The sequence below is a fragment of the Solanum stenotomum genome, chromosome 11, assembly GCF_019186545.1.
Source record: "Solanum stenotomum isolate F172 chromosome 11, ASM1918654v1, whole genome shotgun sequence".
Taxonomy (NCBI): domain Eukaryota; kingdom Viridiplantae; phylum Streptophyta; class Magnoliopsida; order Solanales; family Solanaceae; genus Solanum; species Solanum stenotomum.
In genome coordinates, this window is record NC_064292.1 from 32,899,979 (window position 1) to 32,925,774 (window position 25,796).

The window sequence follows — 25,796 nt, forward strand, 5'->3', positions numbered from 1 at the left end:
GGGGTGAAAAAATTCAAATTGGAAATATTATTTTTTTAAAAAAAATAATTTTTTTTGGGGGGTAGGGGGTGGGTGGGTGGGGGTCAGGGTAGGGGTGGGGTGGGAGTGAAAAATAAAAATTTGAAATTAAAATTTGTAAATTATTTTTTTTGGGGGGAAGAGGGGTATGAGGTGGTAGGGGGTGGGGGTCGGGGTGAGGGTGGGGTAAAAGCATTGAAGTTAAAAAAATATATTTTAAAAATAAGCTTTAAATTTATTTATTTTTTTAAAAAAAATTGTAATTTGAAGTTAGAGGAAAGTTTTGGAAAATGTTTTCCTTAATTTTTGAATGGAAGTCATTTTCATTAAATTTGAGGAAAATAAATTGATTTAAAAAATATTTTCCAAAACATTTTACCCAATCAAACATAAAAAAATTAAAAAATATTTTCTTCCCTACCAAACACACCCTATGTCTCCAACAGATTTAGCTACAATTAGGGATCACATCTTGAAAAAAATAAAAAATTCCCTGACAGAAATATATTTAAAAAGGAACAAGAAAAGAGAAAAACAGGAAAATGAAAATATAAATAAAATAAAGAAAGATGGCCAGTTGGGATCATGTGGATGCAAGCACTTATTTGTTTTTTTCTTTTAAGATACCACTACATGGTGGCGGAGTTAATTAACATAGAACAAAATATATATACAACCAAAAAGACATTGGGTTATTATATTAATAGCGAAATCAAAATTTTTATTTACCGGTTCAAATGAAAAAATAAATACTAGAAGAAATTAAAAAGAATTTAACATTTATTATATAGGTATAAAAATATAACTTAATAATATAGAAACAATATAATTTTTCGCCATAAAATATTAATAAACCTCTGAACTCTACCTTACTCCGCTTCTAAATTATACTCTCAAAATCTCTATGGGAGAAATGGCCGGGAGTACCTCTCAATTCTCTTTAAATTGGTAGACTAGATTCAATTTAATAAATTCAACAACAAAAAAATATCTCTGAATCTAGTGAAGATTGCTCTTCGATTTCAATCTTCTCCATAAGTGAAATATTTGATGAACTTATACTTACTTATCACTAAGGAGTAGTAGCATTTTTCGTTAGGCTGTATATTTTTTTGTCCCTTTTATATAAGAAATACTCCCTCCGTCTCATTTTATGTGATATAGTTTAACTCGGCACAGAGTTTAAGAAAGAATAAAATACTTTTAAAACTTGTAGTCTAAAATGAGTGATAAAAATTTGTGTGACTATAAATCATTTCCTTAAAGGTGAAATGAACATTTTAAACTTGAATTATTACTTAATATAGAAATAAGTCATTCATTTTGGGACTGACTAAAAAAGAAATTAAGTCAAATAAATTGAGATAGAGGAAGTAAGTTATATTGAACTTAATTTTAAAACTATATTACCTCAAATTAGAGTAAAATTACAAGCATACTTATATAACGGAACAATTAATAAATATGATATTATTCATTATGGTTATCTCATACTCCTTTGTTTATTCGTATGATTTTGATTACTATATTTGTTATTGTAGCATTATAGACATTTACGAAAAAATAGATCAAAAATATATATTTTGATCTTTGTGTGCTACTAGTAGTATATCCTAGCAAACTTTTTTTTTATCCCTCTATAAAAACTTCACCTTTATAATTTCTTAGTGATTTTAACTTGTATTTTTAATTTTAGGATTAAAAATGAGGACCGCTTACCATCCTACCAAACTTTGCTATCTTCTTTTTCTATATTTTTATGGGTTGCAATTGACAATTATTTACCTAAAACCACACAATATATGGGGCCGTTTTGTTTTTTCGATAAAAACTATAGAATAACCGTAGAAAGAAGTAGTAGTAGTAGTAATATATTGGTTCCTCCAAAAACAAATCCTCTATAGCTTATAATAACTAATGGCTTCTTCTCTTTGTAACTCCTCATCAACCTTTAAGGTTTGGATTGCCATTGGCGCAACAATTATTGTTGTAATATGGTCGTTTTTTAGATTTGAAGAAAATCCATTAATAGATAGAAGGTTTGTTGAAGTAATCCGAATAGTCGGAGGCGCTGTTGGGCCAGAGAGCTTTGCCTTTGACCCTCATGGTGATGGTCCTTACACCGGCGTTTCTGATGGCCGCATCATCAAATGGCTCCAAAATGAGACACGCTGGTTCGATTTCGCCCTCACCTCGCCCAACAGGTATGTCTCCCATCTCTTCTTCTATCTATTCCAATCGTTTTGTGAAGGTGTTGGATTAGTCATCGAATTGGAGAATAGAACAAAAAATTAAAATTTATTAATTTAAAAGAAATTATTAATATTTATGTGATTATAATTCACTAAGAGCAAAATAATATCCTTCGGGGTGGTCTAATGGTTTGGACTTGAGACTTTCATGTTGGAGGTCCCAAGTTCAAAACACCTTACCAGTGAAAGTAAGGAGTTTGCCTTCTGGGTCGAGCTCATCGTACAAGACTTGCCTAGTGCAGGTTACCTCTTCTATGTGGTTTGCGGAGTTTGCCTTTTGAGTCGATCTCGTCGTACAAAGCTTGCCTTGCCTAGTGCGGGTTACCTCTTCTATGTGGTTTACGAGTTATTGCGAGAGTTTTACCATGTGCACACCCAAAGGATAGCGACTGTGGATTTTCCTTATCATTAAAAAAGAAAGCAAAATAATAGTTTATTATAAAAAAAGAAGAAGCAAAATAATAGTTTATTATACAAAGATAGACTAAGTAAAAATTGTGGAGAGTGTCACATAACAGACGGAGTAACATGTAATCATGTATGTATTGTTGACGTAATCAGTTTTCACAGTCAACAAGGAACTAACTAACGCACATCACATGCTCTTTCCATGACTAATATATCCAAGCACAATTTGTATTCTTATCAATCACTCACCTAATTACCACCGCTAATTAAGGGTTTAGACAAGGAAAAATATATTCTGTTTCAACATTCCTTCAAAAGGGAATTAAGACTATATTTCTTTCATTTTTACATTCAACGTCATACTAGTTCTTTGAAATAACTAAATAAATTGGGGGTGGGGAAATGATAAATAGGGTAAGGAATTATAAGGAGGGGAATCAAATTTTCACCAACACAATGAAAATATAAGAAGCCAACTAACCGAGGTGTTCAATGAAATTATTTATTTTTGATTTTGTGTAAATTACTTAAATTTATCATGCCAAAAATACAAGTTGAGTGTAGAAATATAAAACAAACTATGACATTCAAGTTGGTCGATTGATATGTTTAATTAGTAAATATAGAGATATTCATTATAATAGATGTATGTGTGTGTATATAATACCAATAACAGAAGTGGAGAAAGCAAAATAAGAAGATACTACCTGTGCACTTTTATTTGTTATGTTTCATTTTTTGAAAATCAATTTGACTAATTTTCAAAGTTAAATTAGATTACATTAATTTTAATTTGATATTTTAAACCAAAAATTTAAATATTTAAAAAAATGCAAAAAGTACTATAAATTGTAATTTTTTTTGTATATCAATATAATGAAAAAATACATCGTAAAATGTTGGTCAAAGTTACTATAGTTTGACTCTAAAAAAGAAAACCATGACAATTAAAAATGAACGGAGCTAGTAATACTTTTTTTAAAAAGTTAAATATTTTTCATAATATCAAGTGTAAAATAAACTTTCATTTATTGTTAGAAGAGCAAATAGATGTGTTTTGTGACAGCACGTTTGGGGCTACTTACTAGCAGAAACATCTTCTTTTTCTTAATTAATTAAATTAGTATTGCCGACTTCTATTATGGTAGGCAACCTTACGGCCTAAATGGTAGTATTCGCTTTTTGGAATGTTTTGCCTATCGTCTATATATCTGGTCCCCTGCACATTATTTTCTTTTTTTGTCATATATCAAAGGCAACTTCTAGACCTCAATAATCAAATTAATTAAATAATTTATACTTGATGTTGTATATAACTCAAATAGATATTTATAATTAAATTTTCTTAAAATGTGAAATTTATAATCTTGAGGAAAAGTGGGCTATTTACTAACACCTTTTTATCAAATATCAACCACTATTTGAAAAGCTATTAACATTTGATCATTTTTTTGTTAAAAAAATAAATAGTTTTAACATAAATAACCCAACTAAAATATGGAACAAGTAGTGAAATTTTGGTTTCCAAAGTTAGCTACACAACATTGAAAGGTTTATTATGCAAAAGTCTCCAAATTAGAAAACAAATTTTAAAGGGAACAAAATTGTGCCAAATATAGCCAAGAAAGGAATTTTATTTATCTATGTGTTGTAACAGTTGATCAGATTATCCTATTGTTATACTGTCCATTCTCAGTATCACTACAATGAGTATAGTCTTTATCATTTGGCTCCCCAATATCAATAGTACAATTGTATAGAGCTATGCGATCAGAGAGGGTGCTGCAGAGTTTTGGCATATTCCAAGCACCATTGATCATCATGAACTCCTTGACCCTGTCCATTTATAGTTATAAAACTAGGACATTTAGTAGCAAGAAAGCCCATTCTTATTTCGTCATCGTGCCATAAGTTATAATCACTATTGTTGATCTTCTATGAAATGTGGCTTTCACTTTTCTCTCTGGCCCAAAGTGTCAAGGTTTGGAGTTCTGTCACTATCCAAAAATGGACATGATGACACTTGTCTATTCCCACCAAGACAAGTCAGCCTCAACCTAAACGAAACGAAAGAAATGCGAAGAAATAAAGCAAGAACAAGATAAAAGTGGAAAAACTTATTCATTCTATTAACATCTCAAAACCTGGTTGTCACGTGTACAAGCCACTAATNACTCCTTGACCCTGTCCATTTATAGTTATAAAACTAGGACATTTAGTAGCAAGAAAGCCCATTCTTATTTCGTCATCGTGCCATAAGTTATAATCACTATTGTTGATCTTCTATGAAATGTGGCTTTCACTTTTCTCTCTGGCCCAAAGTGTCAAGGTTTGGAGTTCTGTCACTATCCAAAAATGGACGCGATGACACTTGTCTATTCCCACCAAGACAAGTCAGCCTCAACCTAAATGAAACGAAAGAATGCGAAGAAATAAAGCAAGAACAAGATAAAAGTGGAAAAACTTATTCATTCATTCTATTAACATCTCAAAACCTGGTTGTCATGTGTACAAGCCACTAATACATAAAGTAAGGGATTAAGAAATAAGTACCTGTCTCAATATTTCTTTCTCAAATCGAACAAAGCATAAAGAAAAGAAAAAGGAGGGTCCGCCGGGATGACAAGTAGCTACCTCTCAAGTCCTTCAACAAGTCGCGGAAAAGGGAGAAGAAGAGCAATCACACTATATACGGAACCTACACAAGTTCAGAGGCAATGAGTGCGTACCAACAACACGATATCCAACAAACAATCTAATAAACAAAGCAACTAGCTAGGAATCAAATACTCCTTTCGTCCCAACTGAACCTCCTCAAACTACATCCAACAAAAAAATCGGTCCAACCTAACAGTTCTATGATAACAACTCACGACGCTCAATGATCATAGTTCAACAATCACAATTCAACAATAACAACGAATCACGTAAATTAATTTCAATGTCAAGTAGATCAATCACACGCAATAAGTGCATCAATCACAGTAAACAAAAAAGTCAACCATAAACATTAAAATGCCTCAAATCACAATGATTAAACATTTACTGGTACCATTTCCCATCAGCTCAATTTCACTAGTCGTAACCATTTCTCATCAGCTTTACATCAAATCACTACTAGGAACCATTTTCCATCGGCTTATATCATTTCACTAGCCGGAACTATTTCCCATTGTCTTTATACCATTTCACTAGCCGAAATCATCTCCCATCAGCTTTATATCATTTCACTAGCCGGAACCATTTCCCATCAACTTTATACCATTTCACTGGTCGGAACCATTTTCCATCAGCTTTATATCATTTCACTACCCAAAACCATTTCCCATTGGCTTTATACCATTTCATTGGCAATAATCATTTCCCATCGGCTTTACATCACAAGTCTCATCACGGTATACAACAATCGATGTACATAAGCAAGTTAACACAATAAAGCAGAGAAAACAATCCAAGCAATTCAATTCCAAATTCCTGTTATCAAGCATTTCATCAATCAATCAAAAGGGGCCAACACAAGGCAATTCACAAACATTATGATCCACACTATGCTTTTCATTTTAACCTCTTTTTATTCATTAAAATTTATCAAGTCGACAATTAACCCTGCACCTCATTTTCATTGCTCCCAACATACACAAAATGAAGGAAATATACAAATTCTACTAAATTACAAGGTTTAGGAGATCACTTGTCTTAATTTAATCAACTGGTCACCCAACACTTGAGTCTTTCCCTTCTGACCAATGTACAAAGCCACACATTCTATATCAATCAAGTATTCACAATAAATCTCCGGAAACAACAATACCCAACTCATAAACTTTGAAAATGGGTCAATTAACAAAACCCAATTCCAAAAATGAATTTTGAATCCAAAATTCTTTACATGAAATCATTACTCAAGGCATTTGGAAACTATTGGTGAAAATCATTTCGAAAAAAAGACTTAAAATCAGTTCATAATCTTCATTCGCATTTAGAACTTGAGTTCTTGAGAATCCTTGCCATTTGCCAATCAAAATTCCAATTTTTGATGTTACAATCCATAAATAATCAAAGAAAATTAAAGTTTTAGGGTTACAAAAACTTACCCAAATGATTTCGTACAAGAAAACTTTTCTCAAAACGCCTCCAAGGGTTTACCAAACTTTAAAAATGAGAAAAGGGGATTAAACCCAAAAAATGGCAGGTCAAAACCCCTCTCTGCGAATGTCGCAAAAGCGACCACTGGTTCGCAAAAACGAACCCTGAAAATTATTCGGCCATCGCTTTTGCAAATTGACATTCACTTTCGCGAAGGTCGCGATTGGGACAATCAAAGGAAGTTGACCCTTCATGAAAGAGAATACTCGCTATCGCGAGCTGCACCAGAAACAAGACTTTTGCAATAACAACCAACACAAAAATTGTCAAAAGGACCCTCGGGATTCGTTCGGAACTCCGTACACACAAACCAAATATGTAAATCAATTATACTCAATGAAACCGTTGAAACACGAATCTAAGGTCTCCTTAACCCGACATTTGTGAAAATCACAAGAAACTAACATAACACCTAACAAGGCTAAAACAAGCCCGGGACCTCTCAAAAATCAATCAAGACCTCACCTAGGCCTTAAATCCTCCCCTGAATCCAAACGAAACTCTTAGAACTCTGATCCGAGCATTCAAACCCCAAATATTGACCAAAGTTAACCCATAGACTAAAATTTCACAAATTTCCAACTTAGGATCTCAAATCTTCAAAAAGAGTCGGAATCTGAAATCGACAACTATCACAGATCAGATTCCACATTCTAGGACTGATGAAATCAATAAAATTCTATTCCGACACTCAAAACTCAGAAAGACATTGAAAATCACTTTTTAATAATATTAGCCTTTCAAACTCAAATCTTACCAAATTCTCAACTTTAAACTAAAAGTTCAAAGACAATTCTAAAAACTCAATAAACACAACTCGGAGTCAATATCGGGAGGGGAAAAATGGTAAATTCATGCAACTTTCCAAAAATGACCAACTGGGTCATTACCTTATCCATCACTAAAAATCATGTTTGTCCTCGAACAAAATGTAAAAGAAAGTACCCGAAGCTTAAAATAGTTGAGGATATTTGACATGTATATCTGACTCCGTCTCCCAAGTCGCCTCACAAACTGTATGGTGCTTCTACTGCTCCTTACTGAAGCAATATCCTTGATCTTAAGCTTCTGGACCTGCCTATCCAAAATGACAATAGGCTTGTCCTCAAAAGATAAGTTTGGAGACAACTCAACTTAATCAAGAGAAAGCACATGAGACTCGTCCGGTATGTACTTTTGAAGCATGGAGACATGAAATACAGGATGTACAACATACAAACTAGGTGGTAAGGACCGTTTATAGGCCACATCTCCCACATGACTAAAAATCTTGGAGGATCCAATGAATCTAGGGCTAAACTTTCCCTTCTTTTCGAACATCATCATATCTTTTATGGGTGACACTCGAACTAAACATGATCACCCTACATGAATACTAGAGCTCAAACTCTGTGATTTGCGTAACTCTTCTGTTGACTCTGGGATGTCAACAATCTACCCTGGTTCATACAGACTTGTTCCATAGAATCTCTAAGAATGTTTGTATGCAATGAGTCCATCTCAGCTAAATCAAACCATCCGATCAAAGATCTACACCGTCTGCCATACAACGCCTCAAATGGGACCATCTAAATATTGGAATGATAAATGTTTTAGGCGAGGTCTTCTAAGGGAAAATGTCAATCCCATCTAGCACCAAAATCAATGATACAAGCTCGGAGCATATTATCCAACAACTGAATCGTCCACTTGGACTGACCATCTGTGTGAGGATGGAAGGTTGTAATCATATCTTACCAAGTACCCAAACTATGCTGCAATGACTTCCAGAAATAGGAAGTGAACAAAAAACCTCAATTGAAGACAATAGAAACTAGGACTCCATATAGTCGCACAATCTGACTGATATAAAGCTCGGCTAACTTCTTCTCCATATACTTCCCCCAAACTGGGATGAAATGGACGGATTTGGTCAACCTTTCAATAACCACCCAAATGGAGTCATAACCACCTATTGTGGTAGGTAGTTCCACAACAAAGTCCATAGTGATTCGTTCCCACTTCCAAGTAGGAATAGGCATCCTCTGAGATATATCTCTAGGCCGCTGGTGCTCATACTCGACTTGTTGGCAAGTTTAACTCCTAGAAACAAAATTTGTAACATTTCTCCTTATACCACACCACCAATAGTGCTAGCTCAGATCATTTTAAAGAACAATGGGTTTTTTTCAAGAATCAATCTAATCAACTTACACCACCTTGGGCACACAGATCATGCCCCCAATTCTCAAGACACCCTCAGAATAAAGGACAACCTCCTTGACTTCCCCTCTCATCACCTTGTCTCAAATAAGACATAACTTCTTGTCATTAAATTGACACTCACGTATCTGCTCAACTAAGCAAGAACGAGCCTTAATAAAAGCAATCAAACCACCCATATCCTCAGTAATTTGTAACCGGACGAGACTATTGGATAACCTCTGAACATCCTTAGCCAATGGTTTCTCCTTCACACTACTAGCAACAAGACTTCACATTAAAAGTCTTCCTACTCAAAGCAACATCACATTGGCCTTCCCTCAATGATACAAGATGTTGATGTCATAATCCTTCACTAGCACAATCCATCTGCACTGCCTCAAGTTCAAATCTCTCTGACTGAAGATGTACTAAAGACTTCGATTTCGTGAAGACCTCATAATGAACCCCATACAGATAATGTTGCCATAACTTAAGCACAAACACATGAGTATGGTAGTTGATATCTTGGGTCTTCAATTGTCAAGAAGCATAGGCGATGACCTTACCCTTCTGCATTAGAACACAACCTAACCCAACTCCAAAAGTATCGTAATAAATAATGAAGTCTACACCCTCCTCAGGCAAAGTAAAAATAGGAGCCCAAGTGAATAAGGTCTTGAGTTTTTGAAAGCTCTCCTCGTACTCATTAGACCACCGGAAGCTCACACTCTGTCGAGTCAATCTTGTCAAAGGAGAAATTATGGTAGAGAAACTCTAAATACAAATCATCTGTAATAGACTACCAGTCCCACAAAAATCTGGATATTAGTAACTAATTAAGGTCTTGTCTAACCCTTTACTGCCTCAATCATGGTTGGATCTATCCAAATACCCTCCTTAGACACCACATGTCTAAAAAATGACACAAAATACAGACAAAACTTGCCCTTTGAGAACTTGGCATAAAACTTCTCTTCCCTCAACCTCTGGAGTACAATCCTCGATTATGATCCTCATCGGTCTTGGAGTACACCAATATGTCGTCAATGAAGACTATCACAAAGGAATCCAGATAAGGTCGGAACACCCCACTCGTCAACTCCATAAACGTTGTAGGGGCGTTAGTCAAACTAAACGACATCACAAGAAACTCATAGTGCCCATAATGTGTCCTGGAAGTTGTCTTGGGGATATCTGATGCCGTAATATTTAGATGATGATAACCGGACCTTAAATCAATCTTACAAAATAGATATGCACCCTGAAGATGATCAAACAAATCATCAATATGAGGAAACAAATATTTGTTCTTCAATGTCATTTTGTTCAACTGTCAATAATCAATACACAGCCTCATGGATCCATCCTTCTTCCTCACAAACAACATAGGAGAACCCCATGAAGAAACACTAGGTCGAATGAACCCCTTTCTCAACAAATCCTGTAACTAATCCTTCAATTCCTTCAACTCACTTTGAGCCATACGATTATGAGTAATAGAGATGGACTAGGTGCCCGGCTCCAAGTAATTATCAAAATTAATATCCCTATCTGGAGGACCACTTGGAAGGTCAATAGGAAAAACATATGAAAACTCTTGAACCACGGGCATAAAATCCATGAGAGGTGTCTCAACAGTAGTATCTTGAATGAAATATGACAAACAACCTCTATCAACCAATCTTTGAGCTCGAATGAAGGAGATAAATTTGCTAGGGTAAGAATCACTAGCACCCGTCCACTCAACACTCAAGACGCTCGATATAGCTAAGGTCATAGTGTTAACATAACAATCAAGAATAAGAAGATGCAAGAAGAGCTAATCCATATCCAAAATAATATCAAAGTCTACCATCCTCAAAATGATCAAGTCTTCCAAAGTATCATACCCGGCCAAAAAACAAGATATGATTGATACACTCGATCCACCACTAAGGATTCACCCACTGGTGTAGAAACATGAATAGGAACAAGTATACAGTCAGATGTCATATCAAACCCAATAGCAAAATAGGTAGATACATGCGGGAAACTACACCCCAGATCAAACAATACAAACGCATGTCGATGGTGAACTAGAACGATACCTATGATCACACCATCAGAAGTCTCGGCCTCAAACCTTCATGGAAAGCATAACACTGGCCATCATGGCTACCTATATTCTGAGTAGAACCATTACCTCCACCCTGTGGAGCTAGGAAAATTTGATACGCTCAAATTATACCTCCCTAAAGAAGCATAAGCGGTCGTTATCAAGTAAAGAACCCAACTTGTAGGTTGGGGTCGATCCCACGAGGAAAATGGTTTAGACTTTAAATTAACCAGCAATTATATTCAATTAGTCAAATTACTTCCAGAAACAAGTAATTAAAAAGGGAGTTTTTGTGAAACAAATTGTAAGAATTTAATAAGTAATCAGTAATCAAAACTCAATTTTGGTTGTTATCAAGATGAGAGAGATAACTAGGGTATACGTATTCCCCACAAGCTCATAATGCAGTAATCCTAGTAAAATCAATCCTTTCCTAGTGTACTACATGCAAAGTGATAAGTTAGGTATCTCTAAATCCTTGGTCCGATATCTAGAGAATTTCACCTCGCACTTGGTCCGGCTACGTGTGTATAATTTACTAACCCTTACCTTTACCTCATATTAGACATCATAATTGATGTTTGACTTAGTTATTACTTCGCACCAATCGACACTAGCCTAGTATATAGTATCACACTAAATCTATGTTGATAATTCTTTTATCTTTGATTACCTCCTTGGTCTGGCAAGTAGCAACAAGGCGAGTTCTAACGCGTGCACTCGTTAAAAGGATTTTTAAACGAAAGAATTATCAATGCATGCAAAACACTATTCAAGAATTGCTTATTTACTATTCATACTTTGTTAATCGCTCATGGTTCCCACAACCCTAGTTGTGGGGTTTAGTTACCCATAATCATATGAACACAATTTATTGTTTTAGATGAAAGAATTATGAACTTACGTAAGAAGAATGATAAACTCAGAAATTCAACTTGAATTGCAACACCCAAAATCTTCAAAACGAACTTAGGAAATTAATAATTGCTAAAGTTGCAAGTTAATCTCCAAAGTCAAGAACTAGAATAGAATAATAATGTCTAACCCCCAAAAACAAGGTTTANAAAGAATTATGAACTTACGTAAGAAGAATAATAAACCCAGAAATTCAACTTGAATTGCAACACCCAAAATCTTCAAAACGAACTTAGGAAATTAATAATTGCTAAAGTTGCAAGTTAATCTCCAAAGTCAAGGACTAGAATAGAATAATAATGTCTAACCCCCAAAAATGAGGTTTACATGCCCTATTTATAGAAAACAAGTCCTAAATTAAAAGGGAAACAAAATAAGGAAAGTTTGTTACAGGCACGCGTCTTCATTCCATGAGACTAACTCACGAACCGTCAATGGATCTACGGTCCGTGAGTCCCTTCCGTCAGCCAGGACTTAGAAAATATTTCAACTTCCAAAAATCAACTTCTCTGAAGCAAACGACGGAACTGCAGTACGGACCGTAGATCGATCTACGATCCGTCAATCCCCTTCCGTAGCTCCACACTTAGAATCTTTAAAAATCAGGTATTGGAACCCTCGCAGTATCAATCTACGGATCAACAGTACGGTCCGTAGATCAATCTATGGATTGTCAATGGTCACCGTGGTTCCACACTTGGTCAGATTTCCCTGATTTGCCTTTCATGCCTTGGCTTCTGATCTACGACCACCATCTACGGAGCGTCAATGGACCTACGGTCCGTAGATCACCTCCGTAGATTCCCTTTTTTGCATTTCTTTTAGTTGTCTCTTTAATTTCGTGCCTGAACATCTTTCCTACAAAATATGATAAAAACACATAAAAACCAATACAAAACTGCCCTAGACACACGCAACTTGTACATGAAATGTATTAGAAATACCGTAAACTTACGGTATATCAAGCACCCCTACCAGAAGTCTTGTTGCCACTATTGGGCTGAACTATGCCTTGACTGCTGGGTAGAGGTGTTGAATCTCTAGCTAGAGCAGCTGAATAAGAATGATGTGGTCTTGAGTGAATTTGTAGAGCACACTTTCACATCAAATAACCTGTATCTCCAAAAATATAGCAAGACCTCGACACAGAAAACTACTGTTACGAACTACACAAACTACCATAGACACCTCGGTAAGAACTATAAGATTCTCAAGTTAACTGCTCACTCTCAACTGCTAATATAGATGCATGAATCGGCCCATGACGCTGAAAAGGAGCTACCACCTCTATGCAAATCTCTTCCTCAAGATGAGGCACCAGAAAACTGACCAGATGATTGGGCCTTCTTAGGCTCCCCAAACTCCTCTAAAACCATCAACTCCACCTCCTTGGCAGTGCTCACAATGGACTGGAAGGAAGACCCTTCTCTGGCTGTTCTGAACATATAAGACCCAACACAGAAAGTCAACCCTCTCACAAACCTGCAAAATCTCTCTACCTCATCCAAAACAATAGTCATAGCATGCCTAGAAAGTTCACAGTAATGAGCCTTATACTTGGTAACAGACAAACTGACTTGAGTCAAGCTCTCAAACCTCAATCAACTCTCCTTCATCACGCTCCAAGGAATGAAGAAGTCCTAGAAAGAACTAAAGAACACATCTCACTCTTCCGGGGTATATTCAACTAGTCTAGACCTCACAAAAGTCCTCCATCACACTCTAGCTCGTCTACGAAGCTGAAATGAAACAAAACAGACATTGCGAGCATCCACCATAGCTACTGCCTCAAGCATCTTATGGAACAAAGTCAAAAACTAATGGGCATTCTCATTCTTACCACTTTGAAACTGGGTCGTTTCCTCTTCTCAAACCTCTCATAACACTGTTGATCGACTGCTATAAAAATGACCTCGAGATTAATCTACGCACCAACAACAGGTGCAGGAACCACTGGTCGCTAATCCACCTGATCATGAATAATCGGAGCCTCGTGTTTCTAAGTTGGGATCTGCCCCTACCCTCGTCTGAGAACATTGTGATGTACCTGTTGCACCACCCTCAGAGAAGTTCTCTAACACACCTAGCATCCTCAACAAAGTCTCCTAAAACAAAAGAGCTCAAAACTCGGGAGGAATCTGGTCCTCAACCTGTGGCTCAGGAGAAACCTCTCTAGTTCTACCTCTAGCTGGTGTTGCTCCATGAGCACGACCTTTAACAGGTGCTACTCTACGAACACGACCTTTAGCTCGGGCACTACCTCTACCTCTAACTAGGGTCTCAACAACAACCTCAGGGACTGCCTCCCCTCTACCACTGGAACCAGAAGCTCTGTCATTAGACTCTAAGAAAACAACAGGCGGTAACTCAACACTAGCGAAGGTAACCATACACAATAACTAGACGGAACCATTTTTCATTGGCTTTATACCATTTAACTTGCTGGAACCATTTTCCATTGGCTTTATATCATTTCACTTGCCACAACCATTTCCCATCAGCTTTATACCATTTCACTAGCCAGAACCTTTTCCCATCGGCTTTATATCATTTTACTACTCAAAACTATTTTCCACCGGCTTTATACCATTTCACTAGTTGAAACTAGTTCTCATCGTCTTTACATCATAAATCTCATCACGATGTAAAATAATCGATGCATATAATCAAGTTCACACCCTAAAGAAGAGACAACAATTCAAGCAATTCAAGTTGATATTCAAGCTATCAAACAATTTATCAATCAATCAAATAGGGGCAATCACAAGGAAATTCACAAGCATTATGACCAACACATAACCTTTTCATTTCAACCCCTTTTTATTCATTAAGATTTATCAAGTGGACAATTAATCCTTCACCTCATTCTTATTGCTCCTAAAACACACACAATGAAGGGATATACAAATTCTACAAAATTACAAGGTTAAGGAGTTTACTTGCCTTGATTCAATCAACTAGTCACCCAACACTTGAGTCTTCGCCTTCCAACCAATGTCCTAAGCCACACAATCTATATCAATCAAGTATTCACAATAAATCTCTTAAAACAACAATACCCAACTCATAAACTTTGAAAAAAGGGTCAATCAACAAAACCCAATTTCGAAAATGATAATCAGAAATTGTTTACTTGAAATCATTACTCAAGGCATTTGGAAACTATTGGTGAAAATCATTTTAAAAAAGAACTTACAATCAGTTCACAATCTCCATTTTAATTTAGAACTTGAGTTCTTGAAAGCCCTTGCCATTTCCCAATCAAAATCCCAAATTTTAATGTTAAAATCCATAAATAATCAAAGGGAATTGAAGTTTTATGGTCACAAAAACTTACCCAAATGATTTAGCACAAGAAAACTCTTCCCAAATCGCCTCCAAGGGTTTACCAAACTCAGAAAATGTAAACTGGGCTTAAACCAAGGAAATGGCAGATCAAAACCCATGTCTCATGTCGCAAAAGCGACCACTGATTTGCAAAAATGAACCTTGAAAATTATCGCCTTTGCTTTTGCAAAAGTTACGATTGCGAACAGTTCCTTCGCGATTGCGAAGGTTAAAGAAAGTTGACTCTTTGTGAAAGCGAATTAGACCTCGCTATCATGAGCCTCGTGAAAGCAGGCCCACCCTAGCGATTGCGAGCTGCACCAGAAACTAGACCTAAAAAAATAGTCAACACAAAAATCATTGAAAGGACCCTCGGGATTTATTCAAAATCGCGTACACACAAACTAAATATGCCAATCAATTATACTCAACGTTCCGGAATCAATGGAACCGTCGAAATACGAATTTGAGGTCTCCTTGACTCGACATCTGTGAATCCCAAGAAACTAACATAACACCTAAAAAGGCTAAAGCAAGCTCGGGAGCTCTCAAAAATGATCATGACCTCTCCTAGGCCTAAAATCGTCCCCCAAATTTAAGGAAACTCTTAAAACTCTAATCTGAGCATCCGAACCCCGAATGTTGACCAAAGTCAATCCAAAGGCTAAAATTTCACAAATTTGCAACTTAGGATATCAAATCTCCAAAAAGACTCCAAATCTGAAACTAACAACTCTCACCCAAAATATTTCACATTTCGGGACTGATGGAGTCGATAAAATTCCATTCTAACACTCAAAACTCCAAAAGACACTGAAAACCAATTTTTAACAATATTAGACTTTGAAACTCAAATCTTACTACAACTTTAAACTCAATGTTCGAAACAAATCCTCAAAACTCAATAAACACAACTCGGGGTCAATATCGGCAAGTTTTGGAGTTCCCAAAAATCTATTTTTTGATCATGGGATTACATAATACCCTTAGAAACTGACCTCAAAAAGATTTTACAGACCTGAATCTCCATTACCTCTTGACAACAAGAGTGTTGAGATATTTTTCATGATTTTAAAATTTGTTTGATCTTCGGTAAAATTTAAATTTTCTCAATCTCACTAATGACATTTATTTTTATCATTATCAAAACCCAAAAAAAGCTTCGTATATGTTTCTCAATGAGTTTTCTTGAAGAGTTAATGGAACTAAAGTATAAGTAAGTAAGAAGAGTTTGAATAAAACTTTTGATGAGGACTTCTCTTCTTCCAAACGAGAGCATACTTAGCTTCCTTGTCATTCATTAAGTCAATTATATATTTTAGACATTATACCATTAAATGACTTAACCCTCGTTCACACAGTTTCTTAATTTGTTTATTCTGTGAGCACAAGGATTAAGACTTGTTAAGAAGCAACTCTTATCAACATTAACCATTTGCCTAGAAACTACCTCATACATCCTAATTTGCCTCATAATAAGGTTGATGGACTTGTTTTTGCCACTACTGAAAATGGCTATGTTATCATAATTAATATACCAAATGAGTTATTTGAGGGATATTCTAGTTCATAGAGAAAGGAATGAAATTTGAATTGTTAAGGAGATTATTAAAGGATCTAGAAATAACCTCAACAACTATAACAAACAAAGTAGGATTGATTAGATTTTGGATTTCATGCCTTCGGAGCAAGGAAAGAACCCTTGTCTAGTGCCATTAATGATTATGGAGTACAACGTATTGGATATACATGATGCCTGTTAGAATGTCTATGTCCACTATACGTCAACGTACCAAGTCCCTTGACTCACCAAGAACAGTAACTAAAATAAATGCGTTAAAATATATGACACAAGAAGTTTACATGGAAACCCCATTGCTCAAGGGAGGAGAAAACCACAACCTGTACTCACATGATTTCAACTCAACTCCATTATCATCAAGGAGCAAAGATTCAGATTATAAGCTCTTGCAATCTAGGAATTTAAATCTAAATTCCTCCCCCCTTACTATAACAACTTTGTTACCAACAAGCTTCAAAGTAACAACTATGTTGCCCACTAAATCAATTAACGTTAATCGATTTATACTTTACCAACTCTTTTAGCTAACTCTAGCTACAACTCAGAATCAATGTTTAAGACTCGAGCTGGTCTGATTCCTTTATAACATAGGAATAAATCTACAAGCATAAGTACAGAAATATAAACCTACAACAACTAAGAATGATAACAACTCTATCAGGTCTCTTGTTGTTCTTGAGGAGAACATTTCTTGAGAAAATGGCTTTTGCTCTTTCAAATTTTCAGAATGCAAAAACTAGGTTATGTCCATCAGATATGAAGCATATATATGATGGACACAAAACCCTAGAAGTAATGCTATTGGCTAATGACCCTGCCACTTTGCACCAGACACGCACCACCTCCTGCAGATGGCAGGGTGTGCAAAGTACTTTTTCCTGTTGTCCTTTTCCCGTACATGAGAACCATTCTCACATGGGATCAGGTCCCCTATTAGATTCCATTGTTTGTCATATCATCAAAACTATATATTAACATTTTCTCCCTTTTTTGATGATGACAAACTTCTCTTCTTCCCACTTCTACTTCCTACTTCTTCCTCCTGTCAACCACATCAGGCTTCTCTTCTTCTTCCCTGTGTCAACCACATCAGGTACCTATCCCTAGTGAACTTGCAGAATATATCCTATGCATACAATATCTCCCTGTTGGTATCATAAAAAAGAAAAGGCAGTTAACCAGGATTAAAAGTAAGGAAGTATGGTAAAACCATGGACATTCGGCAACACAAGCATAAATAAAAAGCAGAAAATTAAGAAAGGACATTAAAAAAAATAGGGAATTCATTTCATTGCATACAAGGAGTGCATTCAAAAAATTACAGACAAACTACTAAGAGTTCCAAGGGACAATACCCACTGAAAAAAGGATAAAGGGAAGATACATAGGGAGGACGAGGTATGTAATAGGAAGGAGGAGGCTTTTGGGTTAGGGATTGAAGGATAAGAGTGAGACGAGCATCTGCATCATCATAGGTCTTGATCATCTTTTCATTGAGTTCAACATTTTGAGCCATGAGGGTTTCATTTTTAGCCCTCAGTTCGGTGACTTCAACTGAACCTGGTCCCTCAGTTTGAGCCTTTACCAACTGTGCCTTCAACAAGGCTATCTCTGCATTTTTCTTGCTCAATAATGCTGTAATTTATTCTAGCTCATGCCTCAAATGACTCTATTTTACCACCAACTCATACATTTTACTCATGTGCCCTATTTTTCCTTCCACACACTCACACTCAATAAGAATGTTCATGAAGAAGGTTTGCTTCACTGTTCCTCTTACACCTGTTTTAAGAGGAATCTCCAAGTGTTTGAACACTCTTGTTAAGAAGTAGCCATAACCCATGTCATGTTTTCCATCGTTCACACTAACAGTCTTGTGTATATGTTCTAGCATGATGGCTGGAAGGTTTATGGCATCAAATTTGCACAGTGCTTCCATTAGATACATGTCAACTGCAAAAACAATTGTTCTCTTCTCAGATCTAGGAAGAAGAACTTTGTTCACAAACTCAAAAATCAATTGATATTCCCCCTTCATAAATTTCTTGGGAATACCAACATAGTTTCGCTTTAGGAATTTACCACATTTTTGAACAAAACTTTTAGAGCAAGATTGTCCAATCACTAACCTGATCCCTTCCGTGGGTACACCTAGAATCTCTCCCAACCTTTACTCATTCAAGTGAAAAATTAAGTCACCTACTCGCGTATTGAGACTCCTGTCTCCTGTGAATTAAGCATTATAGTAGAAATCCCTAACTTGATCCGCATGCAACACTGGATTGTGATTTACAAACAGGTGAGTCCATGTTTGCACTTCCACAGAGTCTGCTAGATTACACATTCATGGCTTGGTGATTATCTGACGGTCAAACACCCTTCCATTCATAACTTTTTGTTTTCTCAATACATTAACTCTCTCATCCCGAGTTAACTCCTTTTCAACCTTTATTTTTTACTCTTTGAACCTGGTCCCTTCTCAGACTCAGGCTCAGATGCTGCAAATAGTTCGTTAGTGTCAGGTGACACTTTTCTTTTTCTCTTCGTGGTCTCTTTCACTCTCCTCTTCACTGGCTCCTTCTTCGAATCAACCACTTTTCTAACAGGTGCTTTCCTTGTTTTGGGTTTCTTCTTCTCCTTTCCTAGTGCCTCTTTCTTCCTCTTTTCAACTGTAGAAATGATGTCCTCTGACATAGTTTCACTATCATCCTACTCTTTTGATACTTCAACCACTTCTACGACTGGACCAGGTTCTCTTCCACTCCAATCTTTCTTCTTCTCCTGCTCTCAGTTGTACTATCCTTATTCGCCTTCATTGCATCACTCATTAACTTTCTTGTTGAACCCCTGGTAGGGTATTGCTTTGCTAATTTCTCTTCTGTCACTTTCTATTTTCTCTTACTGGAGATGGGAACCATCTTTCTTTGCACAACCCAGCATAGAGGACGATTGTCCTCATCATCTTCATCATCAGTAATAGTAGATGGTAGAATGGTTCCTGGGTTTTGTTGAACCTTAGTTTAGAGGTCTTAAGAGGAGCTTCTGGAGTTATATCTACTTCCTCAGAAAAAGGAGCTCTTGTACTTTCCCTCATTTCGGTGAGACTCTCCACAACTAACTCCTCACTAGCAGCCAGAATATTAGACTCAAGAGTTTTTTTCTTCAGGAAGGTCTCCCTCAAAGAGAAGTTCAGACAAAATGGAGGAAATAGGACCAGGTTAAGATGGAGGCAAAGTGGCTTCACTTTGTTCACCCATTTTGGTCTGCACAACCTCATTAGGAGAGGAATTTTGGGGGGTCATTTAGATTCAGAGAGGGGGAGCACACTAGAGAGACTCTGTTAATGGAAACAGGAATGTATCTGTGGATAGGGGTTGACAGTATTCAACCGGGGGAATGGTTAAGATTGGTGTTGCAATAGGGTTACTAAAGGGAATTTCATTCAGAATGTTCAGCTTATTTTGGGAAGGGGATGGAATTTGAGACATTTTGTAGAGAAAGGAAGAGAAAAAGAAAGAAAGATATTAGGGATTCTGAAAAAAAGAGAAGAGTGTTCGAAAATTTTTGAAGAAAGATGAGGGAAAAGAGTATAAAAAGAAATGAAGAGTTATGTCAGGTCCCTTGATATGATGCGTCGCTTGGATTTAAAGTGATGGGACAACAATCAGAAGACGGATGACTGACACGTGTCAGTTACAACGGTTCTAATTAGCAATTTAAATATAATGTAAAGAGTGCTAACCTTTGGAGATAGGACCAGGTCCCTCTTTGCAATTTGAAGATACTTATTCCAGAATTGGTTTGTCCTTTCTTTATTCCAATAGATCATTATGAGTGTATGCCTGGAAAAGGTATGCGATTGATTTTACCAGAACAAGCATTACAAATAACAAAGATACCTGCCTCCTAATCTTAGCCAATGAGGGTTGGATGCTTAAGATAGAATCAGCTCAGTTAAGCTTCATCATTACCAACCTGAATCAATTATTCTCAAACTGGTCCTTTCTCAAGGCTTCGATGAAAATGTCAGCAATTTGATCTTCAGTCTTATAAAATTGCATATAGATGTTTCCCTTTTCTAAACTATCTCTCAAAAAAATTGTCTCACATAAATGTGCTTAGTCCTTTTATGCTGAAATGGATTCTTTGCCATATTAAATGCACTTGTGTTATCACACAAGAGTGGGATAGTGTGAGTGATCACTCCAAAGTCTTCAAGCTGCTATTTTATCCATAGAAGGTGAGCACAACAGGATGCAACTACTACATACTCTACTTCAGCTATAGAAAGAGCCACTGAATTCTGCTTCTTAGTTACCCAGGATATGAGTGAATACCCCAAAAAGTGAGCCATTCTTGAGGTGTTCTTTCTATCAACTTGATTCCCTGCATAATTTGCATTTGCATATCCCACCAGTTCAAACGAGTCTCCTGAAGGATAGAATAGGACCAGGTCCTCTGTCTTCTTCAGATACCTTAGGATTCACTTGGCAGCTTTCAAATGAGACTCCTTGGGACATGCGTGAAACCTAGCACATATACCCACACAGAACACAATATCAGGTCTTCTTGCTGTCAAGTTCAACAATGAACCAATGATGCCTCTATACATAGTTTCATTCACCATAGGACCAGGTTTATCTGCATCCAGTTTTGAGTTTGTTCCCATGGGAGTGTCAATAGGCTTTGCATCCATCATATGAAATTTTTTCAGCAGCTCCTTGATGTACTTCTCTTCACAAATAAAGGTACCATTTGATGTTTGCCTTGTCTGCAACCCCAAGAAGAAACTCAATTCTCCCATCATACTGATTTCAAATTCATTTCCCATTAGTGATGTAAATTCCTCACACATGACTTCAAACGTTGCTCCAAAGATAATATCATCAACATACACTTGGATAATGAGTAATTCTTTACCTCGTCTTTTCAAGAAGAGAGTATGGTCAATTTTTCCTCTTTTGAAACCTTTTCCAGAAGGAACTTAGACAGCCTTTCATACCAACCTCTAGGAGCCTGTTTCAGACCATAAAGAGCCTTATCCAATTTAAGAACATGATTTGGATAATCAACATCTTCAAATCCAGGGGGTTGCTTTACATAAACCTCTTCCTTCAAGTAACCATTCAAGAATGCACTTTTTACATCCATTTGAAACAGTTTGAATTCCATGAAAGCTGCAAAAGCAATACGAATTTTGATGACTTCCATCCTTGCCATAGGGGAAAATGTTTAATCATAGTCAATGCCTTCTTCTTGGTTATATCCCTGCACCACCTGCCTAGATTTATTTCTCGCAATAATACCATGCTCATCAATCTTCTTCCTGAAGACCCATTTGGTCCTTATTACAGTTCTATCAAGGGGCCTAGGGACCAGGTGCCATACTTTACTTTGTTCAAATTGGTAAAGTTCCTCTTGCATGGAATTCACCCGATCAGCATCCTTCAAGGCTTCCTTGATATTTTTGGGCTTAATATTCGATATGAATGCTGAGAATGCAACTAGATTTCTAGTTTTGGACCTAGTATGCATTCTAGAATTCAAAGGAGAAATGAGATTATCAAAAGGATGAGAGGACCAGTGTTTCCACCCTGACTTAGTTGTCAAGGGCTAGGGTTGATCTGCTTCTTCCTCTTTAGTTTTAGAATCTTCATTCTCAAGTTGAATTGCATCTTTTACTTTAGCATTATCAAATAGACCAGGTCCCTCTTCAGGTTCAACATCTTCATTTGGATCTGGATCAACATCATTTGAATCTCTAGTTCTTTTAGCTTGTGACTCATTCAAGCTATCTCTCTTAATCTGAAGTAGTTCTTCCAGCTCATCATCATCCTTGTTTATTAGATCACCAATCTCATCAAATATCACATGAACACTTTCATCAATGCACAGTGTCCTCTTATTGTAAACTCTATAAGCTTTACTTGAAGAGGAATATCCCACAAACACTCCTTCATCACTTCTAGGATCAAATTTTCTTAGATCATCTTTATCATTTTTTAGTACAAAACATTTGCATCCAAAAGCCCTTAAATAACTCAATCTAGGCTTTCTATTGTTGAGTAGCTCATGAGGATTTTTGTTTAAAATCGACCTGATCAAACACCTGTTAGTCATATAACAAGTTGTGTTAACTGCTTCAGCCCATATTTATTTGGAAGATTTGAATCAATGAGCATAGTAATGGCAATATCAACCAGAGTTCTATTCTTTCTTTCAACAACACCATTCTGCTGAGGTGTTCTTGGAGCTGAAAAGATATGGTGAATACCATTTTCAGCACAAAAATTATCAAGCTTGGCATTTTCAAAATCAGTACCATGATCATACCGCAGTTCAGCTTTGTCTGAATCATTTTGACAAATATCATCAACACATCATACGTTTCATCTTTGGACCACAGAAACATAGTCCAAGTGTACCTTGAATAATCATCCACAATTACAAGTATATACTTCTTTCCATCTCTACTTTGAGTCTTCACAGGGCCACACATATCCATGTGAATTAACTCAAGAGGTCTTGTTGTACTCACTTGCTTCTTTGATTCGAAGGATGATTGATCTGATTTTCTTTGACACATGCATCACACACTTGTCATCACTGAATCTTAGCGTTGGTAATCCACAGAACAGGTCTTCGGATACAAGTTTGTTTAACATAGACGAGCTCACATGACCATGTCTTCTGTGCAGCAATCACTATTTTCACTTTGGGCACTAAGAGAAGTAAGATCATCTCCTTGGGCAGTATCCAGATCAGCAACATACATATTCTTGCACCTTCTTGCAATTAGGATTACTTCCTTTGATGTCAGATTTGTGACAATACACATTGCTGATAAAAATCTGACCTCATTACATTTATCACATATTTGTGAAACACTAAGAAGACTGTATTTCAATTCATTCACATAGTATACATTCTCAATAAAGTGCTCAAGAGATTTTCCAATTCTCCCAACTGCCAGAATGTACCCCTTCTTTCCAGTTTCAAATGAGACACATCCATCTTGAAGTGCCTTAAGTGAGAGGAAGTTTTCAATCGTTCCATTCATATAGTTCGAACATCGGCTATCCATAAACCAACACTAACTGCTACTTCCTCCACTCCCATGCAATAGAGATTATTTGTTAGATTTGGGAACCCATTTAAGTCTGAGTCCCCAGTAAGCAGATAGAGGCATAATACGATAGTTTCTTGTCCAGTATGGCAATATAGTCTTTCTCATATTACAAAAAGAGCCAGAACTAGGACCAGGTCCCTTGTTCTCTATTACTTTCTATTTGGAATAGATATAGAAACTTTCTTGAGTTCTTTTCCAAGTTGGACACTCCTTATTTACATGACCATTCCGGCCATAATGAAGACACAAAAGATTGTCAGACACTGACACATATTTGTTGTGAGGGATTTAGGGAGGACTTATGTTCAAGCTTCCTAAAACATTCCCATTATTTTGACCCTGACTAGTAAGATTGACAAGCAGTTTTGAAGAAGTGGTCCATTTGAGAGATTTGTTCAGTCTTCTTTGACACAGACTAGGTCTCTTTCTAACTGATCATTTCTCTCTAAGGCCATAACTAGTTTCATTTCAGCAGTATTCAAGCTAGTTTCCAGCCCCAGTTGTAAATTGCTAGCTTCATCTTTTCCTCTGGCACATTTCTTACTCAACTTCTTTAATTTTTCCTTGAGTTCTAAATTTTCAGATTCCAGAACCATCATTTGTTCTTCCATTACTCACATTTGAGAAACCAAAACTACTTTTTCATCATGAAAAGTATCTAGACTGTTATTCATCAAATCTTTTTCAGCGGTCAACTTAGTTATTGAGTCAATCAAAACAACTGCTAGATTTATCAACCTTTTAATAGAATAAACATGCAAGTGTTGTTTAAAGTCAGAAAGAGTTACCTCTTCTTCAGCTTCTTCATCATCAGATTTTTCCATGAAAGCAAACATTTCATTAGACACAACCTCGTCATCTCTCACTGCAAGCATGGAGGCGTCTTCAAGATGTTCAGACTCTTCTGAGTCACTTGAAGAGTCCCCCAAACTGCAAGGGCCTTCTTCACAACAGAATCAGTAACAACTTTTCCTCCTTTCTTATCAGGGACCAGGTCCATTCTTTTGTTTTTGTCTCCTCCAGCCTTGACATAGTCTTTATATTCGAGGTTGTGCATAGGGCAATATCTGATAAAGGTCCCTGGTTTTTTACACTTGTGGCNTCAGAAAGAGTTACCTCTTCTTCAGCTTCTTCATCATCAGATTTTTCCATGAAAGCAAACATTTCATTAGACACAACCTCGTCATCTCTCACTGCAAGCATGGAGGCGTCTTCAAGATGTTCAGACTCTTCTGAGTCACTTGAAGAGTCCCCCAGACTGCAAGGGCCTTCTTCACAACAGAATCAGTAACAACTTTTCTTCCTTTCTTATCAGGGACCAGGTCCATTCTTTTCTCTTTGTCTCCGCCAGCCTTGACATAGTCTTTATATTCGAGGTTGTGCATAGGGCAATCTCTGATAAAGGTCCCTGGTTTTTTACACTTGTGTCATAAATCATTTGCATTCGCAGCTCTGCTAGAGTTTCCTGTGTTCCTGACACCTGCATTTTTTCTCACGATTTTCCAAAATCTTCTAGTGAGATAAGCCACATCTTCATCTTCTTCAAACTCTTCACTTGATGTCACTTTGAGTGCTAGTGACTTGTCCCTCTTTACTTCCTTCTTTGAAGTTTCCTGATTTCTGTTCATCTCGTGAGTTTGAAGATTTCCAATCAAAGCATCCATTGTCAGCACCTTCAGGTCCTTAGCTTCATTAATAGCATCAACTTTACATTCCCACGACTTAGGAAGAATTCTAAGT

General features: G+C 36.6%; 1 protein-coding gene across 1 annotated transcript in view; it reads left to right on the forward strand.

Moving 5' to 3' along the window:
* Positions 1-1,876: 1,876 nt before the first annotated feature.
* Positions 1,877-25,796, forward strand: part of LOC125844806 (protein STRICTOSIDINE SYNTHASE-LIKE 2-like) — a 28,315-nt gene continuing 4,395 nt past the window's right edge. The window contains exon 1 of the mRNA XM_049524145.1: positions 1,877-2,222. Within this exon, the coding sequence (XP_049380102.1) occupies positions 1,936-2,222 (287 nt within the window). The 5' untranslated portion in view covers positions 1,877-1,935. The remainder of the gene's footprint in view (positions 2,223-25,796) is intronic.